Source organism: Enhydra lutris, unplaced genomic scaffold (assembly GCF_002288905.1).
Source record: "Enhydra lutris kenyoni isolate GAN:26980312 unplaced genomic scaffold, ASM228890v2 scaffoldscaffold11, whole genome shotgun sequence".
In the NCBI taxonomy this organism is placed as follows: Eukaryota; Metazoa; Chordata; class Mammalia; order Carnivora; family Mustelidae; genus Enhydra; species Enhydra lutris.
This window is the reverse complement of record NW_019154095.1, coordinates 35,827,716-35,848,145: the sequence shown is the minus strand read 5'-3', so window position 1 is coordinate 35,848,145 and position 20,430 is coordinate 35,827,716. Positions and strand designations below refer to the sequence as shown.

Genomic DNA, 20,430 nt, shown 5'->3' with positions numbered 1-20,430 from the left:
AAAAAAAAAAAAAAAAAAAAATATATATATATATATATATATGCACAGCATTGGGGAAGAGCTTGAACATTCTCTGGGTCCTGCTGTAGAACAGGTAGTCTATTATTTTGCCCCATAGAATATTTGCTTATACTGTAAAAACGGAGAAGAAACATAAGAAAATATTCCATTCCCTTTTCCACCAACCCACAGAAGCAGTGCTTTAAAAGGATAGTTAAACTCTACTTCTTGGAATTTATCTGAAGTATATTTTTACATGTATCCTATTCAGAAGTATCCTTGATGTTGCATTTTTCTGTGGTAACAAGATTTGAAACAATTGGTTTTTAAATTTGTGACAAATCCATAAGATGGACTCGTACATACACAGTTATTAAAAGCATGGGATACATGCTTGTTACTCACAAACAGTGGACTAAAATGTTGCAAGTAGAGAGAACTAAAATGCTGGTTAAAATATTAATAGGTATTTTTTAATGCTTGAATGAGTTCCTAGGGAATAAGAAACATCTAAAAAGCCCCCCAAAATAAGAAAGTATGAAAGAGTCCAGAGTATGTAACAGCATTTGTCCTATGAATATCTTCCATCCTTGGTGGGCTACATTATATGTTTTCAGGTAATATATAGACCTAGAAGACAAAACCTGAAGCCTGAGTTGGATGGAATGCTGAATTAAAGACCAAACAGAAAGCTGAGGCCCCTAACAGGCAATATCCTCACTGGATTAACTTAATAAAGAAACACCTGTCCCAAAGAACAGTGGAGAAACTGCCTAAACAGACCTTGGTACTGGTAGAAGGCAAATAAAAGAAAACTATCTCCCTGGGTAATTTCTAACCATACAACCATCCTCACAAAGGTTTGGGGGGCCAGAGTTCCTAACACTTGTGTGACCCAAAGAAACACCAACAAAAATTTTAATTTAAAGGCACAGAAGATGGACCATGCCCCCAGGCATGTGGCCAAGGGAAATACACACACTCTCTGTAGAACTCACTGTAATTCAAGACTGAATAATTCTCCCATATAAAATTCAAAAGAATGCCAGTTTACAATCAGTATCACAAAGCACACTAGCAAACAAGCCACTGCAAGAATCAGTAGAAATAACAAACAGAACCAAGACTACACACATTAAAATGATCAGATAAAGCACAAAAAGTAGGTATTTTTATATGTTTAAAGAAATGAGTGCTTTTAAAAATTATAATGAAGCTACAAGAAACTATCGTAAATGACCAACGGATTTAAATCTAATTTATCTAACAATGTATCTAAAAACAAGCAGAGGGGAAAAATGAAATGGGGCAAGGAGGAAACTAAATCAGTCCCCAAAAATAGAAGAGGCATTGTGGTGTGGGGAGAAAACAGAAGAAACAGGAAAACAATGAGATCATAAAAATAATATGGTAGAAAAACTATATTAATAATTGTACTCAACATAAAGTCTCCAGTTAAAAGAAATAGTTTTAAAAATTTTTTTAATTTTTAATAGAAAACATAAAAAGAAAAATTACATGTAAAAAGACATAAATATTAAACAAAAAGAAAAAACTGATATTGCTGTATTAATATTTAAAATGGATCTGAGATGAGAAATGGTCTTTCCCAATCTCATACATAAATACCAACAGCTGAAAGCCTTTTAAAAATAGTAATCAGGAACTGCTTTAAGGACGTCTCATAATCAACATGAAAAATGTCACTGGAAGACATGGGGAAATATTTAAATATGCCAAGGAAACTGAAAACTTTTCCCCCAAAACCAGGAATATAAGGATGCTTGCTTTTACCACCACTATGTAACATAGTCCTGGAAGAAGTAGCCAAAACAACTAGAGGAAAAAAGAAAATAAAAGACATCCAATTTGGAAAGAAGCACAGATACCTCCATTCACCAATAACACGATCCTATATAAACGAAAAAATCCCGAAGGGTCCACAGGAAAGCTAATAGTACTAAGAAATGAATTCAACAGAGATGCAGGATGTAACATGAACATGCAAAAATTGGTTTTGTTTCTACACACCAGCAATGAAAAACCCAGAAAGGAAATTCAGAAAGCAGTTCCATTTACAATAGCATCCAAAAGAATAGAATTCCTAGGAATAAACTTAACCAAGAAGGTCAAAGATTTGTATACTGAAAATTATTCAGTATATTCAAAAAAAAAACATTGCTGTAAGAAATTAAAGTAGACCTAAATAAATGGAAAAACAACTAGTGTTCATGGATTCAAAGACAATACTGTCAGGATATGTCAGTACAACCCAAAGTGATCTGTAGATTCAACAGCACCCCTATCAAAATTCCAACAGCCTTTCTTGCAGAAATGGGAAAGTAGATTCTCAAATCATATGGAATTGAAGGGGCTTTAAATAACAAAACAATCTTGAAAAGAAGAAAAAAGTTCGTGGACTCACACTTTGCAATGTCTAAACTCATTACAACCCCACAATAATCAAAATAGTAGAACTGCCTTAAGGATGGAAATAGAGCCCAAATGAACAGAATTGAGAGAACAGAAAAAAACCTATATATCTATGGCCAATTGATTTTCCACAGTTCTAAGTCCATTCAATGGAGAAAGAATAGTCTCTTCAACAAATAAGGCCAAGACAAGTGGATTTCTACATGCAAAAGAAAGAAATTGAACCCCTATTTCATACCATATACAAAATGGGTCAAAGACCTAAATATAAGAACTAAAATTATAAAACTTTTAAAACATACAAGTAAATCTTCATGTCCTTGGATCTGACAATGGATTGTGAGAGATGACATCAGTTTCTTTTGTTGCTTGTGCTTTTGATGTCATCTCTCACAAGCAACAAAAGAAAAAACAGATAAACTGGACTTCATAAAAATTAAAAACTCTTGTGCATCAAAGTACATTATCAACAAAGTGAAAAGATAAACTACAGAATGGAAGAAAATATGTATAAATCATATATCTGATAAAATGTTAATATCCAGAAAATATAAAGACCTAAAACTCGACAACAAAAAGACAAGAAACCCAATTAAAAAAACAGGCAATGGACTTGAATGTACATTTCCCCAGACTAGAGATACAAATGGCTAATAAACACATGAAAAGATACTCAAAATCACTAATCGTTAGGGAACTGTAAATCAAAACCACAACAAGGTACCATTTAACATCCACTAAGATGGCTATAATAAAGTTTTTTTAAAAAAGCAAAACCAGAAAACAACAAGTGTTGACAAAAATGGGAAGAAATCAAAACACTCATGGTAGAAATGTAAAATGGTGTAGCCACTGTAGAAAGCATTTGGTGGTTCCTCAAAAAGTTAAGCATAGAATAACAACATATCAGTTCCACTCTTAGGTATACACCCAAAAGAACTGAAACATAGGTACCATAAATAAATAAATAAATAAATAAATAAGAAAATAGGTACTCAAACAGGTACATGTACATATATGTTCATGGCAACACTATCCACATTAGCCAGTAAGTAGAAACAACTCAAGTGCCCATTATTGGAAGAATGAATAAACAAAATGTTGTGTGTGTGTGTGTGTGTATATATATATATAAAGTAATTATGTAATATGTAAGCCATAAGAAGAAATAAAATTCTCACATACACTACTGTAGGGATGAACCTTGAAAACACTGCTATATGAAATAAGACACAAAAGAACAAATATTGTATGATTCCACTAGTAAGAGGTACCTAGAATAGGCAAATTAACAGAAAGTAGGAAAAGACCCTGCATAGTCAAAGCAATCTTGAGAAAGAAAGAAAAAGAAAAGCAGGAGGCACCACACTTTCTGATTTCAAACTATGCTGTACAACTACAGTTATCAAAATAATACAGCATTAGCAGAAAAACAGACACACAGAGTGACGGAACAGAAAAGAGAGCCCAGAAATAAACCCATACATACATGATCAATTAATTTACAAAAAAGGAGCCAAGAATATGTGGGAAAAGAACAGCTTCTTCAATTGGAACTGTAAAAACTGGACAGCCACATGCAAAAGAATGAAACTGGACCACTACGTTACATAATACACAAACATTAAAGATTTGAATGTAAGACCTGAAACCACAAAACTCTGAAAAGAGAACATAGGCAGTAACATGGGTCTTGGAGATGGTTTTCCAGATGAGATACCAAAAGCAAAAATAAACAAGAAGAAACTATGTCATAGGTCAAACTAAAAAGCTTCTCAGCAAAGAGAACAATCAACAAAATAAAAAGGCAACCTACTGAATGGGAGAAAATATTTGCAAGTCATACACCTAACAACAGGTTAATTTCTAAAATATATAAAGAACTCATACAACTCAATAGCAAAATAACAATCTGACTAAAAACTAGAAATACCATATGATCTAGTATTTCCACTTCTGAGTATTTACCCAAGGAAAATAAAAACACTAACTCCAAAAGCTATCTGCAACCCCATTTCCACTGCTACATTATTTACAATAGCCAAGACATAGAAGTAACCTAAGTTTCTGCTGATGGATGAATGGATAAAGAGAATGTGGGGGCGCCTGGGTGGCTCAGTGGGTTAAAGCCTCTGCCTTCGGCTCAGGTCAAGATCCCAGGGTCTTAGGATCAAGCCCCGCATTGGGCTCTCTGCTCAGCGGGGAGTCTGCTTCCTCCTCTCTCTCTGCCTGCTTCTCTGCCTACTTGTGATCTCTGTCTGTCAAATAAATAAATAAAATCTTTAAAAAAAAAAAAAAGAATGTGAAATATATATAGCAACAAAATAAAATACTATTCAGACATAAGAAAGAAGGAAATCTTGCCATTTTCAACAACATGGACCAAACTTGAGGGCAATATACTAAGTGAAATAAGTCAGACAGAAAGACAAACAAATACTATATAACCTCACTTACAGAATCTTAAAAACAAAACAAAACACCAAACTCATACATACAGAGAACAGATTGGTGGTTGCCAGAGGTAGGAGCAGGGTTGGGTGACATTGGGTGACGGAGGTAACTTCCAGTTACAAAAGAAATAAGTCATGGAAATGTAATGTATAGCATGGCGACTATAGTTAATCATATTGCATTTATATTTGAAAATTGCTAAGAAAATAGATCTTAAAAGTTCTCATCACGAGGATAATAAAACTATGTGGGGTAATGGATATTAACTAGACTTTCTGTGGTGATCAATTATTTCACAATGTACACAAATACTGAATCATTATGTTGAACACCTGAAACTAATAAACGCATGTAAATTATATCTGAATTTAAAAAAAAGTAGAACAGTGGTTGCTAGGGGTTGGGGGAGGGGAAAATGGGAGTCACTGCTTTGGGTATCGAGTTTCTGATAAAAAGGTTTCAGAAATAGATAGTGGTGATGACTGTACAATATTGTGAATATAATTAATGTCACTGAATTACATTCTCAAAAATGGTTAAAATGCCAAATTTTATGGTATATTTATTTTACCACAATTAAAAAATGAAAAAATATAACAAGGATGAAGAACACATATGCAATTTCTAACCAGCACATGTGAGCACCCTGTATATGTAGTGCTATGGAAAATTCTCCAACATATATGTTTAAGGGGGAAACTGGAATAACAATTTTTTGTTTCTTTTTTAAAAAGGAAAAGGGAGTAGAATAGGGAGATTGTGTATACACACACACACACACATGCACATACTCATTGTAATAAAACATTAGGAAGGATATTTAATGACTTTAACTCCACATAATTGGAAAGACTTTAAAAGTCTGACAGTATCGAGTGTTGACAAGGACGGAGGTCAAAAGAAATGCACATATACCAGTGATGATACAATCTCTTTGGAAATCAATTTGGCAATTTCCAGTAAATAGTTACTATCTTTCAGCCCAGCATTTTAATTCCTACATGCCTCCAGATCAATGCTCTCTAATAAAATTTTCTGCATTGATGGAAATATTCTGTATCTATGCTTTTACAATACAGTAGTCAGTGGCCACATGTGATCTACTTAGTATTTAAAATGTGAATGAGGAAAGGCATTCTTAATTTGTAGTCTTCTTATTTGTAGGTACAAAAAACTGGAATCTGCTCATAGGAAAATGGATTTTTAAACATCCAAAGTGAAAATGAATGAATGAGAGCTGCAGGTATTGAGGGCTAAATCACAAAGCAATGTTAAAGGAAAAAGCAGGTTGAAGAGAGAGATGCATGAAATAGCAAACAAAACATAAAGTTTAAAAACAACTGAAGCAATACTATATATTTCTTAGGGATACATAAAAAAAAAAAAAAAAGGGTATAATTATCTCAGTATGCCCTAATACACTCAAAGGCAGTGATTACTGGTCCCAATGCTCAGACAATTACGCCTATTCCAGCAGCTCAGCCACACGCCCTAGGGAAGCCAGGCATTGAAAATACAGAGACAGCAGACACAGAAAACAACAGTAACAGGAGAGATCCCACACATCATTTCCCAATCTTGGTTTCAGGGCAAAGCATTCTCAATGTCTACATATCTTCTCCAGACACCTCTGAGCCAGAGACCCTACTGGTATTATTTTCATTAATCCAGAGCCCACACTTAGAAATCACACTTCTTCAGAAATCATCTATGCTTATTTCTTTATCTATGTAAAAATTATTTTTTTTTAGATTTTATTTTATTTATCTGACAGAGGGAGAGAGAGATGACAAGTAGGCAGAGAGGCAGGCAGAGAGAGAGGAGGAAGCAGGCTCCCTGCTGAGCAGAGAGCCTGATGCGGGGCTCGATCCCAAGACCCTGGGATCACGACCCGAGCTGAAGGCAGAGGCTTAACCCACTGAGCCACCCAGGTGCCCCTAAAATTTATTTTTTAAAACTTTTAGCAATGTGATATCATAATATAATAAAAAAATATTTTTTGTTTTAAACTTACAACTTCTCTGGGAGGAGTCATTGAAGAAACATGTCGAGGAACACTCACTGGCTGTCTAGATGCTTCCACTTGGTTTTTGCCATCTGATCTGAAAGAGACAATTACTTCTGAGCTACGGTAAGATTAGATCATTTCCACGTGACATGTTACACATACCTTGCATTTTCTCAGATATAGAATAATGATGTTCGTAGTGGAGGTAACGATGGTCACAATGACAGCTAAAATCTTTATGGCATTTTTAACAACTTTCACATATTTTTCATCTTTACAGTACTAGAAAGTTTTATTAACCCCACTTTACAATTAAATAACCTGAAATTCTAAGGAACCATAAAATTTGGCCAATTAGGCCAGTGTTTCCAAGCTTTTCTCCTCAGGTCTTCCTAAAATGAAAGAGTAAATACACATTCTAAAGCTGAATACACAAAACATGAAGTTGTCATTCTAAAAACAAGGAAGCCCAAGAGGAGCAAAGAAGATGGTTGGAAAGATAGTAACTAAATTTTAGACGTGCTGAGGTGATAGCAAGTCAGCTCGGTAAAGATATATAGGAGAGAGCTATGGGTATGGAACTAAAATTTCAGAGATGCAGATGGGAGAATTATCTATGGATTGGTCAGTTTGGGTATGATAGGAAGTAAGAGAAAGAAAGAATAGGAAGATAAATCTGTTTTAGAATATATTAAAAATTAAAGCTAACGTCAGGATACCCTAGCAAAATATTATGTACTAGGTAAGAAATCACTATCATAATAAACTAGCTTTTTATCATAATAAAAATGAGTTTTTAAGTAATTACATTGTGCCAGCAATGTGCTATGGGCTTTATTTGTTAACATTTTCCCATTTATCCTCACATCAACCCTAAGAGACAGGTAATATTATTCCTATTTCAGAGGAAGTAAACCAAAGCTCAGAGAATTTTATTTATTATTCCAGTTCATAATTCTAGCAAATGACAAGCTGAAACTTGAACTTAGGATCTAATTACAAAGTTATGCTAATATATGTTGTATTCTAAAGCCAACATGTGGTAAGTGATGGTTGAGATACAGTCGTACAAGAGTCTGACACAGAGACCAGAAATGTCAGGTGTCTGAATCGCGACAGCCCTTCCTTCCACCAAAACTTACTTCTTAAAAACTGGTAATTCACAAAATACGCTTTCAATATTTGAAACACTCTTCCTCTGTGAGAACTGATACTCCAAACAGACATGGAAGAAAATTTTGTGACATGACATTTACATTTTTTACCTTTATCCCATATTTTAACCCCAAATAAAGAAGCCCAATTAAGAAGCTATAGCCCAAATTTATATTTACCCCAGTATCAGAAATCAGTGTCAAACAACATGAACACTAAGGGCTATTTTCAGTAGCTTATAATCCTTTCCCTCATGATTATTAGAGATAGCTGAGTCACCTCTATCTTTAATCCCAGCTAACTCTTAGAACCCTATTTTTAAACCAACCCTTATGATATGGCTACCATCATTAATAACTACTTTATTTAATATGAATATAAAAGAAAAAAAATCTAAGTACTCGTATGTTTGTGATCTCTTCTTTCGGAAGTAGCTTTTCCATAGTTGATCTCTCTTGATGAAGACAAAAGCAGCCAATACAATAAGGGGAACAATTGCAAAGAAGAATACCAGAAGTCCATCTCTCAATGCAGTATTCTTTTCTAGAGAAAAAAAATTTATACTAAGGATCATTAAATTAGAAGTTAATGCATATTAACTAAGACATATTAGGTGATTATAAATGTTTTACATTAATTTTCACATTGTCCAAAAGTCAAACTGACAGAAATTGAATACATTGAGAAGTCTTGCTCATACCTCAACAATGCCTACTTCATTTTTGCCTTCCCATTAGATAACCACTTTCATTAGTTTCTTATACAATCTTATACTATTTCTCCATGCAAATAAAAGCAAAAAGTAAAATATGCTTTTATTGCCAACCCTTTCTTATACACAAGTTAGCATATCATAAGTACTATTCAGTACATCATTTTTTATCACTTATCTATATAACTTCCCAAACCGTACATAGAGGACCACCTCATTTTCTACACAACTATACAAAACTCCATTTCAAGGACATCCTATAGTATATTTAACTAGTACCCTACTGATATTTTTCCAATCTTTTTCTATTCTAAAACAATGCTGTAATAAGTAAACTTTGTACATACAGGATATCATACTGGTGCAGTATATGTATAGAATAATTTTGCAGAAGTAGAACTGTTATATCAAACAGTTGATGAATGCAAGAATGCATTCATCATTTTTTAAAGTAGTGTCAAATTATCCACCACAGTGGTGGCTACAATTCAGCATGCAAGCCAGCAATATACAAGAATTCCTCATACCCTCACCCATAGAGTCAAACTCTGCATTTTGCCAACCTAATGGGTGAAAAACTGTATCTAATATAATTTTAATTTATATTCTTTTCTATACTATGAGATGAGCAATTGTTCATGTGTAAGGAAATACTGTATTTCCTTTTTCTGCTCAGTCTATTTTCTATTGGACTATTGTTTCCTTTCTTCACAGTTTCTAAAAGCTCTTTATATATTAGGAAATTAGCTTTGTCTGTGATATGAGTTGGAAGTATTTTCCCTATTTTGTCATTTGTCTTACAGTAGTACAATGCTTTTCTTCATGCGTAAGTTTATTATTCATAGGTGGCTGAATTTATTAATCTTATTTTTTATGGCTTCTGGGTTTTAAGACTTACAAATTTTAGAAATTAATTTGATCTTTAGAAAAAGAAAGGATATAGTAAGTATAAACAGTAGTGATAAACTGTAAAGTTGTCCACATAATTTTAAGTTTGTAAAAGTACCAGAAATTTGTTAAAACTTGTATGAAACTACATGAAAGAACATTCAACCCGGTTAAAAATAATAGGAAGAACTAAAGTGAGCTTGATCTCTCATTTGATACTTACTAATGAGTAGACATAATTTAAATTAAAACATCTAAACCTGGCAAGGTTACGTTGAAACTGATACCTTCATACTGTCAAGGATATTAACACAAATTCATTTGGAATTTTGGTCAAGGACCATAGAAAGGATTATACCTTCAACCTAATAATCTCATTACCAGCAATCTATTCTTCAACTGGAAAAAGCATGTAAGTATTAAGATGCACACTACAAAATTACTGATGCATATCAAAAACTTATAAACAACCTAAATGTCAAATAATTAGAAAACCGCTAAGGCGAGTTATGGCACATCCAATCCACTCGATGGAATGATACATGGCTATTAAAATCCGTAGTTCCAACTCTGACTTCTAGCCAAGATAGAGTAACAGGAACCAGATTTATCCTGGGAGCTTTAACAACCAGAAAACCAGGCAAAATATATTAAGCAACAGTGTTTAAGACACTGGGTATCAGATAAAAAAAAGCGATCCCTGAGAGACAGAAGTAAGGCAAGCTTTACACATGTCCCAGTTTGCTGCCTAGGGAAAGTTAACAGATCATAATGAGAGGTGAGGGAACCCAAGCAAAGCTCAGTAGACTCCTTGAATTGAGGAGATGGAGCTGGTTGTCTGAGGAGGCCAAGGCAGCTGGAGTTCACTGAGCAAAGAACTGGAAGGGAGAGCGATGCTGACATAACTTGAAAGATCTGCGGAGGGTTCCTCTCAAATATTCAGCTGGGTACTCAGCAATGTATGCATATAAAGAAATCACCTGAAGCCAGAGAAAGAACCCTCTGAAAGGATTAGTGGGAACAAACCCCACAGATCACACAGGATGAGGAAGAGTGCCTATTCCTACCATTCACAGCAGAAAACTTCATAATCAGTACGACACTGAGTAGAACAAACAGAAGGCTTTTTGTCTCAGTTAATGGGGCAAAATCAGCACTAGAATAAATGCTCAGGTCCTCCCTAATAAAGCTTAAAAGCAAGAGCCAAAAGGATCAAACTATGTCCAAGTAACATAATCACACAAGAACAAGGCTCATCAATAGAAATCCCAAAATATCCAGTATACAACAAGACAAAATTCAGTTTCTGGCATCCAGTGGAGGGAAAAAAAATCACAGGACATGCAAAGAAGAAACATACAACCCAAAAAGAGGAGAAAAATCAATGAGTCAAAACTAAGAAATGCTACAGATGATAGAACTAGTAGACAGACACTAGAAGTTATTCTAATTGTATTCCACGTGTTCAAGAAGCTAGAATAAAGATCAAACATGCTATGTAGAGACATGAAAGATACATTAAAAAAAAAAACAAAACCCAGAACTTACAGAAATAAAACCTACAATGTCTGTGATAAAAAACACACTGGATGGAATTAATGGCAGATCAGACATCAAAGAATAAGAGTGAACTGAAGAATAACAATAGTAACTATTTAAAATTTAAAACAGAAAATAAAGAATTAAAAAAAAAAATCAAAGCAAATCAGTGAGATGTGAAAATACTCTAAATAGCCAAATATCCATGCAACTGGAATCCTGAAGAAGAAGACAGAAAAAATATTTGAAGAAATAATGACCACAATCTTCCCAAATTTGAAAGAAACTATAAAAGCACAAATCCAAAAAGGCCAACAAATCTGAAGCACACCAAGGCACATTATAATCAAATACTAAAAACCAGAGATAAAGAGAAAATCTTACAAGCAAGCAGAGTAAAGAAGACACCTAAAAAACAAAAGACCAAAAAGGAAAAGATGATGGCCCATTTTCTCAGGAAAAGTAATGCCAGCCAGAAGACAATGGAGAAACATCTTTGAAGAAGTAAATGTGGGGGGTAGAGTATGGTCTCCAGAGGGTAGACACAGACTTTCACCCTTAAATTCTTTATCCAGTTATCATTCAAGAAGGAAGCAAAATAAAAACTTTTTAAGATATACAACAACTAGGGGTGCTGGGAGCTCAGTCAGTTGAGGGTCTAACTCTTGATTTCACCTCAGGTCATGATCTCAGCCCCATGTTGGGCTCTGCACTCAGCACAGAGTCTGCTTGTCCCTTTCCTTCTGGTCCTTCCTCTGATCATTCTCTCTTTCTCTCCCAAATAAATAAAATCTTAAAAAAAAAAAAAAGATACACAAAAACTAGAAGTATTAGTAACTGACAGACCTACATTATAAGAAATGTGAAAATAAGTCCTTCAAGCAAAAATTCAATGATATCAGATGGAAACGGAATTTTACATACAAATATTAAGAGCATCAGAAATGGTAACTACATGGGTAAATATAAAGACCTTTTCTATCATTTAAATCAATTTAAAAGGGGTGCCAGGGTGGCTCAGTTGGTTAGGTGTCTGCCTTCAGTTAAGTCATGATCCTAGGGTCCTGGGATTGAGCCCTGCATCAGGTTCCCTGTTCAGCGGAGAATCTGCTTCTCCCTCTCCCTCTCCCTGCAGCATCCCCTGCATGTTCTCTCTCTCTCTCTCTCTCTCTGTCAAATAAATAAAATCTTTAAAAATAAATAAATAAATTTAAAAGATAACCAACTCTTGGATGTAAGAGTTACAGAAGTCAAGTCCAAAGATATAAATTCATAAATTATTACTATTTAGCTGGGTATAATAAGCATTATTAATGTTCACCATTATTTCCAGTTTTCCTCCTCTCCCAAAATATAAAGGCTAAAAATACCCCTGTTGACTTCAGCTTAGGTATGTCCACATAACTTCTATTAGCCAACAAAATGTGACCATAAAAGGTGTATTGTCACCTTTGGTTAGAAACATACAAGGATCAGGAAATTATTCTTTAAGTTATCTTCTCATGTTCAAGCATACCTTAGAACTTCACTCTAAGATGTTAACTCCTCATCATGGTGAATCCAGACCAGTCTAAATCTCTGAGTAACTACTGTAAGCAAAGTCAATCTATCAACCTACATTGCACATGCTGATGAGAAAGGAAAATAAATGTTTGTTGTATCAGGTCATTTTTATCAGGGCTAATACACCTGATTACCTAATAAAGATGGCATTTAAAGGCATTTAAATTTTATGGGACTTTAAATTTAAATTTTATTTAAATTTTTTAAATTTAAATTTAATGGGATCACCTAGGGATGAAGTAAACATAAAAAGAGAAGAGTTACAAGTACTGAATTCTAAGATCTCCCAACTTTAGGAAGATAAAAAGATAAAAATAAATCAATTTGGGGGCGCCTGGGTGGCTCAGTGGGTTAAGCCGCTGCCTTGGGCTTGGGTCATGATCTCGGGGTCCTGGGATCGAGCCCCACATCGGGCTCTCTGCTCAGCAGGGAGCCTGCTTCCTCCTCTCTCTCTGCCTGCCTCTCTGCCTGCTTGTGATCTCTCTCTGTCAAATAAATAAATAAAATCTTTAAAAAATAAATAAATAAATAAATAAATAAATCAAGTTGGAACGACCTAGCAACCAGTTGGGCAAATGTACCTACAAAATCAGTATGTAACAATATGTTGTAGCTCTTTGGGGCTATAGGATTTTCCTTTGGATACTGTGGTTTTATAAAATCTGGTGATTCTTCATAAAATCTTAGTAATTGTTAAAAAAATAACCAACTGTTTACAGCAAAAATAACAACAATATATGGTAGGGTTTATAACACATGTAGAAGTATGATGACAATAGCATAAAAGCCACGAGGAGGGAAATGGAAGAAGCCGAGTGAAGTGGTAAAATATCACATAAAGAGAGACTGTGGGGGCACCTGGGTGGCTTGGTGGTTAAAGCCTCTGCCTTCAGCTCAGGTCATGATCTCAGGGTCCTGGGATTGAGCCCCGCATCTGGCTCTCTGCTCAGTGGGGAACCTGTTTCCCTTCCTCTCTCTGCCCGCCTCTCTGCCTACTTGTGATCTCTGTCTGTCAAATAAGTAAATAAAACCTTTAAAAAAAAAAAAGAGAGAGACTGTGATAGAAAAATATCAATATGACTGATTTAAACCTAAACATTACTAATTAAATTAAATGTAAGTGGTCAAAACAAGTCAATTAAAATGCAAAGACTGGCAGACTGACTAAAAGAACAAATCCAAGAGGCACCTGGCTGGCTCAGTCTATAGTGTGTGCAACATTTGATCTCAGGGTTGTGAGTTCAAGCCCCATGCTGGGAGTGGAGCCTACTTAAAACAAAGCAAAACAAAACAAGCAAGACCAACTATATCCTGCCTACCAGAAATCCACTTTAAATATAAAGACTCACAACCCTCTGCACTGAGCATAGAGCCTACTTAGGATTCTTTCCCTCCCTCTTTCTCCCTCTGCCCCTCCCTCCTTGCCCCCACTCACACATACACTCTTACTCTCTCTCATTCTAAAAAAATAAAATTAAATAAATAAATAAATAAATATAAAGACAGAAATAGATTAAAAGAGGAAGAATGAGAAAGGATTTCCCATGCTAACTAATCAAAAGAAATCTGGAATCGCTATATTAATTCCTAACTGCACAGCTCAGAATATTACCAGCTATAAACAGGTCATAATGATAAAGGGGTCAATTTATCAACAGAACACAGCTTCACAGTACATAGAACAAAAACTGACGGAACGGTAGGGACAAACAGGCAAGTCAGCAGTTAGAATAACACCAGAGACTTCAGTATTCCTCTCTTAATAACTGACAGAACAAGTATATAGAAATCAGTAAGGAAATCTAAAACTTAGATTTCATGTCAATTAACATGAACTAATTATTTATTAAACACTCTAGCCAATTATAGCAGAACACGCATTCTTTTCAAGTGTACATAAAACTTTTTCATGAGATAAACCATAATCTGGGCCATAATACAAGCTTCAGAAAATATAAAAGTATTCAAGTCATATAAATTATGTCCCCTGACTACAGTATAAGAAATGGTAAATCATAACACTAAGATATCTGAAAAATCCCTCAGATACTTCAAAACGAAGTAAAGCATTTTTAAATAACTCGAGTCAAAAAAATATTTTTTATTAGAAGTTATATTGAAAATATTAAAAGTTAATATTAAAAATATTAGAAGTTATTTTGAGCTGAATTAAAGGCACAACATATCAAAATTGGTATAATGTAAAAAAAAGCATTTTAGAGGAAAACTGATAGCACTACAACACCTATATTAGAAAAGTACAATCACCTCATCTTCTACCTTCAGAAATTAGAAAAAGAACAACAAATGGAACTCAAAGTAAGCAGACTGGGAGAAAATATTTACAAAGCACATATGTCATAAAGGACTTGTATCCAGAATAAAGAACTCAAGAAGACAACCTAACTAAGAACTGGACAAAATGATTTGAAGACACATCACTTAAGATATGTGGATGGCAAAGAAGCACACAAAAAATGCTTAACATCAATAGGAATTAAAGAAATACCATTCATCTGCTAGAATGGCTAAAATTTAAAAAGACTGACCATATCAAGTGTTGGGAGGATATGGAAAAATTAGAACCCTTATATACAGCTGGAGAGAATATAAAGTGGTATAACCCACTTGGGAAAACAGTTTGTCAGTTTCTTAAAATGTGAAACATAAACATACTCTATGAGCCAACCAGTCTTCTCCGTATTCACCCAAAAGAAAGCAAGCATATATTCTTACTAGAAAGATACTGGTAAACAAGGAGCTCACTCATAGTCTATTAGGGAAAAAAGTAAATAAGTAATTACTATAGTACGCGATAGTGCTTACAGTAAAAGAACAAATAGAAGAGGCATACTAGCGGCGCCTGGGTGGTTCAATGGGTTAAAGCCTTTGCCTTCAGCTCAGGTCATGATCTCAGGGTCCTGGGATCAAGCCCTGCATTGGGCTCTCTGCTCAGCGGGGAGCCTACTTCCCCCTCTCTCTCTGCCTGCCTCTCTGCCTACTTGTGATCTCTCTCTCTGTCAAATAAATAATAATATTTAAATAATAATAATATTTTAAATAATATTTAATTAATAATTAATAATTGATTATATTTAATTAATAATTAAAATAATGATATTTTTAAATAATAAATAAATAAATAAAAGAAGAGGCATACTAATTCAGATTTAAGTAGTCAGGGAAAACTTTCAAGAAAATAAGCTATAAACAGTCTGAGTAGCCAATAGCCAAATTTCCACAATGTGAATATAATACTGTATGAAGACCAGAGTTAAAACAGTAGTAGCCTATTAGAGGAAATAAAAGAAGTTACAATGTCTTTTTTAAAAAGATTTATTTAACTGAGAGCAAATGAGCACGCGCCCATGCACACACATCGGAGAAAGGGCAGAGGGAGAGGGAGGAGAGAGAATCTCAAACAAACTCCCTGCTGAGCCCAGAACTGGGTATGGGGCTTAATCCCACAATCCTAAAATGTGAGCCAAAATCAAGTACCAGACCCCCAACCAACTGAGCCACACAGACGCCCCAAGAAGTTACAACATCTTAAGCATAATGAAAAGAAGCTGGAAAGTTAAGCTAGGGGCAAATCATACAGGGTATTTAAGCTGTGTTAAGGATTTCTGGATCTCATCCTAATAGCAGTGTAGAAGCACTGAATTCAAAGCAGAACGATGGCATAATGAAAACAATTCCTGAAGAGAAACACTAAAATTCTATATTGTAGTTATGGAACATGAATTATAGGAAGCAAGAGGGAGCGTAGTTAAGAGTAGTATGTAATTCTGGGAGTAGTTATCTAATTCTGGGCAACAGGGATTAAAAAAATAGATACATTCACAAGAAATTCAGGAGGCAGAATCAACATATTTAGTGTATAACCAATGTGGGAAGTGAGGGAAAAGTACAAGGATGCCCAATTTCTGACATGGGCCACTGTATTACTGTATTACTTGCCATTGTATGTAGGTCCACTGTCCACACTTCCTCCGTATCCTTTAGTCTCACAATTTGGGGGAGCCCAGCCATTTTCACAGTGACAATTCTTATTGCTATTACATACCTTCAAAATTTAAAAAAAAAAAAAAAACCCACTTTGGTTAATTGTGAATATTGCTCTGCATCATAAACTCAAGAAAAGAAGCCAAGAAAAAGCATTCAATTCATGCAAATCCACAGGCACTCTTTTTAAGAATGAAACATTTATCAGATATCTAAATTCCCCCATATCTAAAAATCTTGGAAAGTCTCACCTAAGCCTCATTCCCTCATTGGGAATTCTCATAATTCAGTGCTACTTCATGAACAAACCAAAAGAGAATATTACCTACCCCATGTCCGTGACACTTTTTCTGAATATCACAGTCATAATTCAGAACAGAAGCATTTACGCATTGAAAGTTTCTACAAATCTGAAAAAAAAAAGTGAACTAATGAATAAGGAAAAATTGAACACATTAATCAAGTGCCCAGAAGAAAAGAGTTATGTGCACAGATTATTTCATGCTGAATTCTTTTAAACTTGGAAGGAATTGTTAACATTTTATAATGAAAATGTAGAAAAATAAGTGAAATTAACATAACTATCAAAAAAGACCAGGATGACACAAAGGCCAAAAACAATGATAAAACTATCATCTATTATCCCATACAAATATAGATATGAAAACCCTAAGTAAAATATTCACAAATGGACTTTTTCAAATCAAAAGTAACCAGATAGAGTTGATATCACTATTATAAGAAAGTTAAATTATAAGAAAGGTTCAATAAGAAATCTATTACCATAATACCTCATATAAATTGTCATCATTACAAGATACAGAAACAGTATTCCATAAAATTTAAAACTCAATTTAATTTTTAAAATTCTTCCAAAATAAAAGTTTACCTTGTTGATAAGATAAAATCTATCTTCCAGTATCATGATTAATGATGAATTAATAGAAACATTTCTATTAAAAGCACTATTGAAAGTAAGTCATTATTATCTTATATAGTTCTAGAAATTCTGAGATATGAAATACAAATGAGTCCTAAATATTGAAAGAGATATAAAAAGTATCATTACATGAGAAAAATATTACAGACCTAAAGGAATCAGCTAAAAACTTACTAGAAATTAAAACTTATGAAAAACTATTCTTTTTTTTTTTTTAAGATTTTATTTATTTGACAGGCAGAGATCGGAAGTAGGCAGAGAGGCAGGCAGATAGAGGGGTGGAAGCAGGCTCCCTGCTGAGCAGAGAGCCTGATGTGGAGCTTGATCCCAGGACCCTGGGATCACGACCTGAGCTGAAAGCAGAGGCTTTAACCCACTGAGCCACCCAGGTGCCCCTGAAAAACTATTCTTCAGAGATAAGTTAGAAAAAGAGACTAACTTTTCTTAAAGGTTATAGAGTACTATCTTAAAATTTTATTAAGCAACCAACTACACAAAATCAGAATGTTTAAATGCTCTAATGAAATAAAGAATAATTAGAGAATAATGCAATATCAATAGATACATTTATTATTCTGAAAATACATAGGTTTCAACTTTATTACAGAGTCAGAGGATCGTCCAAATTCTTTAATAACTTTCAGTTAATTTTTAGGTAAGAAATATATTCATATGATTAGAAATTTTTAAAGTACAGAAGATTCTACAGAATAAGTCACTCCTCCCCTGTCCTCCACCCACCCATTTCTCTGAATAAAGATTTCAAAATACTTTTTTCACATGTATGAGCTTTAGAGGAGATATTTACCAATAGCTTCTCTATTCAGCTAGGAGGAGACTTTTCTTTCAATAACTGACTTAGAGTAGATGACTGAGGCATTAAATAAGGTCACAGAAATAAGACGAAATGTGTTAAGATCTCACAGACTCACTTTAGGGAACACAACTTCCTAGTTCTTAGTAGAAAACAGTGTTCTGACTGGCATTGTTTACTTTGTTGAATGGTTAGGACCAAATTGGAAGGAATACCCTGATAAATTGCTTGAAGGGGTAAAGTAAGACCATCCTCTCCAATACTACCCAGCCTCCACCACCACCAACAACCACAAGTGAAGGAGGGCAGATGAACTTAACTTTTGGACCTCCTGCTTATTAAATTCAGGGTGTGACTTTGGAGCCAAAGCAGAACTATCTAGGATAATTTAAAAAGGAGCTACTAAAGAGTTCTCTATTTTCATTTCTTTTCCCCCTTAATGTTTAGCTCCTCCCCTAAATAAATGTTGAATATATAAAGCTTGAAACTAATATTATACTATATGTTAACTAAATTGACTTTAAATAGAAAATATAATATGTATATGTATGTACTGTCAGCCTGCTCAAAGTCCCCAGAGTCCAGCCTTTGGCAGATACCAGAAGAACAGGATCCAACTTATCCTATTTACCGCTATAGAAAATTCTGGTATTGGGGCACCTGGGTGGTTCATTCGGTTAAGTGCCCGCCTTCGGCTCAGGTCATGATCCCAGGGTCCTAGGATCGAGCCCAATGTCGGGCTCCCTGCTCAGTGAGAACCCACTTCTCCCTCTGCCTCCCATTCTCCCTGCTTGTGCGCTCGCTCACTCTCTCTCTGTGTCAAATAAATAAATAAAATCTTTTAAAAAAAGAAAAAGAAAATGTTTGGTGTTTTGTTCCATCAGTATATAAGTATAGGTACATATACCAAGCATTTGCTACCCTTGTACATGAATGTTGTTGACACAGTAACACAACACAAAAAGACAAAAATTTTAAATAAAACACAAAAAGATAAAAGCCCTTAAAATATACCTATATATGTTAGGAATCACCCAGAACTTAAAGCCAGTATTTTTTCAACAAAAAAAGAGTTTGTGGGGGTTTGGAAGTAATAGTGGTACATCTTACATGGGAGAAATCAGCAGATACTATTTTTCTTCCTGACATCGCTGGGAGAAAATAAATTGATGTGTCTTTGCTATTTTTTAAAAAAGCAGTATAACAGAAAGAAAAAGATATATAACCTCCACACTGAAGTCATAAACACACACACTCAAACACAATTTGTGCAATATAATAAGAGAAGAAGATAAAGCACAAGATATCAAGAAAACCTTTTAAAACAGCATTAAGTAAGATCATAGAAATATAATGAAATGTTAATGTATTAAACTGTACTTATAAAAGTCAAAGCCCAACAAAACTGTAAATATACAAAAAAATAGGAGAATTTTTATATTTTACTGGAATACAAAAAGCTTTTCTAAGCAGGACATGAAACTCAGGCAAAACAGACAAAGTGAAATAACTTTATGATATTTTAAAATTTCTTTGTAGCAAAGAGAAATGCTAAATTATAAAAAGTAGATATAACTGTTTATTAATATTCTCTACATATGAGGAGCCCTTAAAAATGATAATAAAATAAGCCAGCAGAAAAACAGAAACTATAATATAAATACTGACTTAACAGAAAAGATACACGGAGCTAATAAAGATATGAGAAGATGCTCAAGAACAGAAATGCAAACTAAAATAATAACATAGCTTTCTGTCAATCAGGATGTCAAAAATTAAAAAGATTGATAATATAAAACATTATAAGAAATAAGACACCCTCATATCCAATTAGTGGAATATAAATTACCACCATCTTGTTGAAAAGTAACTGACAGTTTCTATCAAATTTTAATCGTATATATCCCTTAATTTAAAAA

General features: G+C 34.2%; 1 protein-coding gene across 1 annotated transcript in view; it reads right to left on the bottom strand.

Moving 5' to 3' along the window:
* The window catches only part of LOC111144521 (ADAM metallopeptidase domain 9), a 149,237-nt gene that overhangs the window by 4,212 nt on the left and 124,595 nt on the right, over window positions 1–20,430 (bottom strand). Inside the window, exons 17-20 of the mRNA XM_022498840.1 lie at window positions 17,087–17,167; window positions 16,713–16,818; window positions 8,452–8,593; window positions 6,902–6,989 (exon numbers count right to left, since the gene is read on the bottom strand). Coding sequence (XP_022354548.1) covers window positions 6,902–6,989; window positions 8,452–8,593; window positions 16,713–16,818; window positions 17,087–17,167 — 417 coding nt within the window. The remainder of the gene's footprint in view (window positions 1–6,901; window positions 6,990–8,451; window positions 8,594–16,712; window positions 16,819–17,086; window positions 17,168–20,430) is intronic.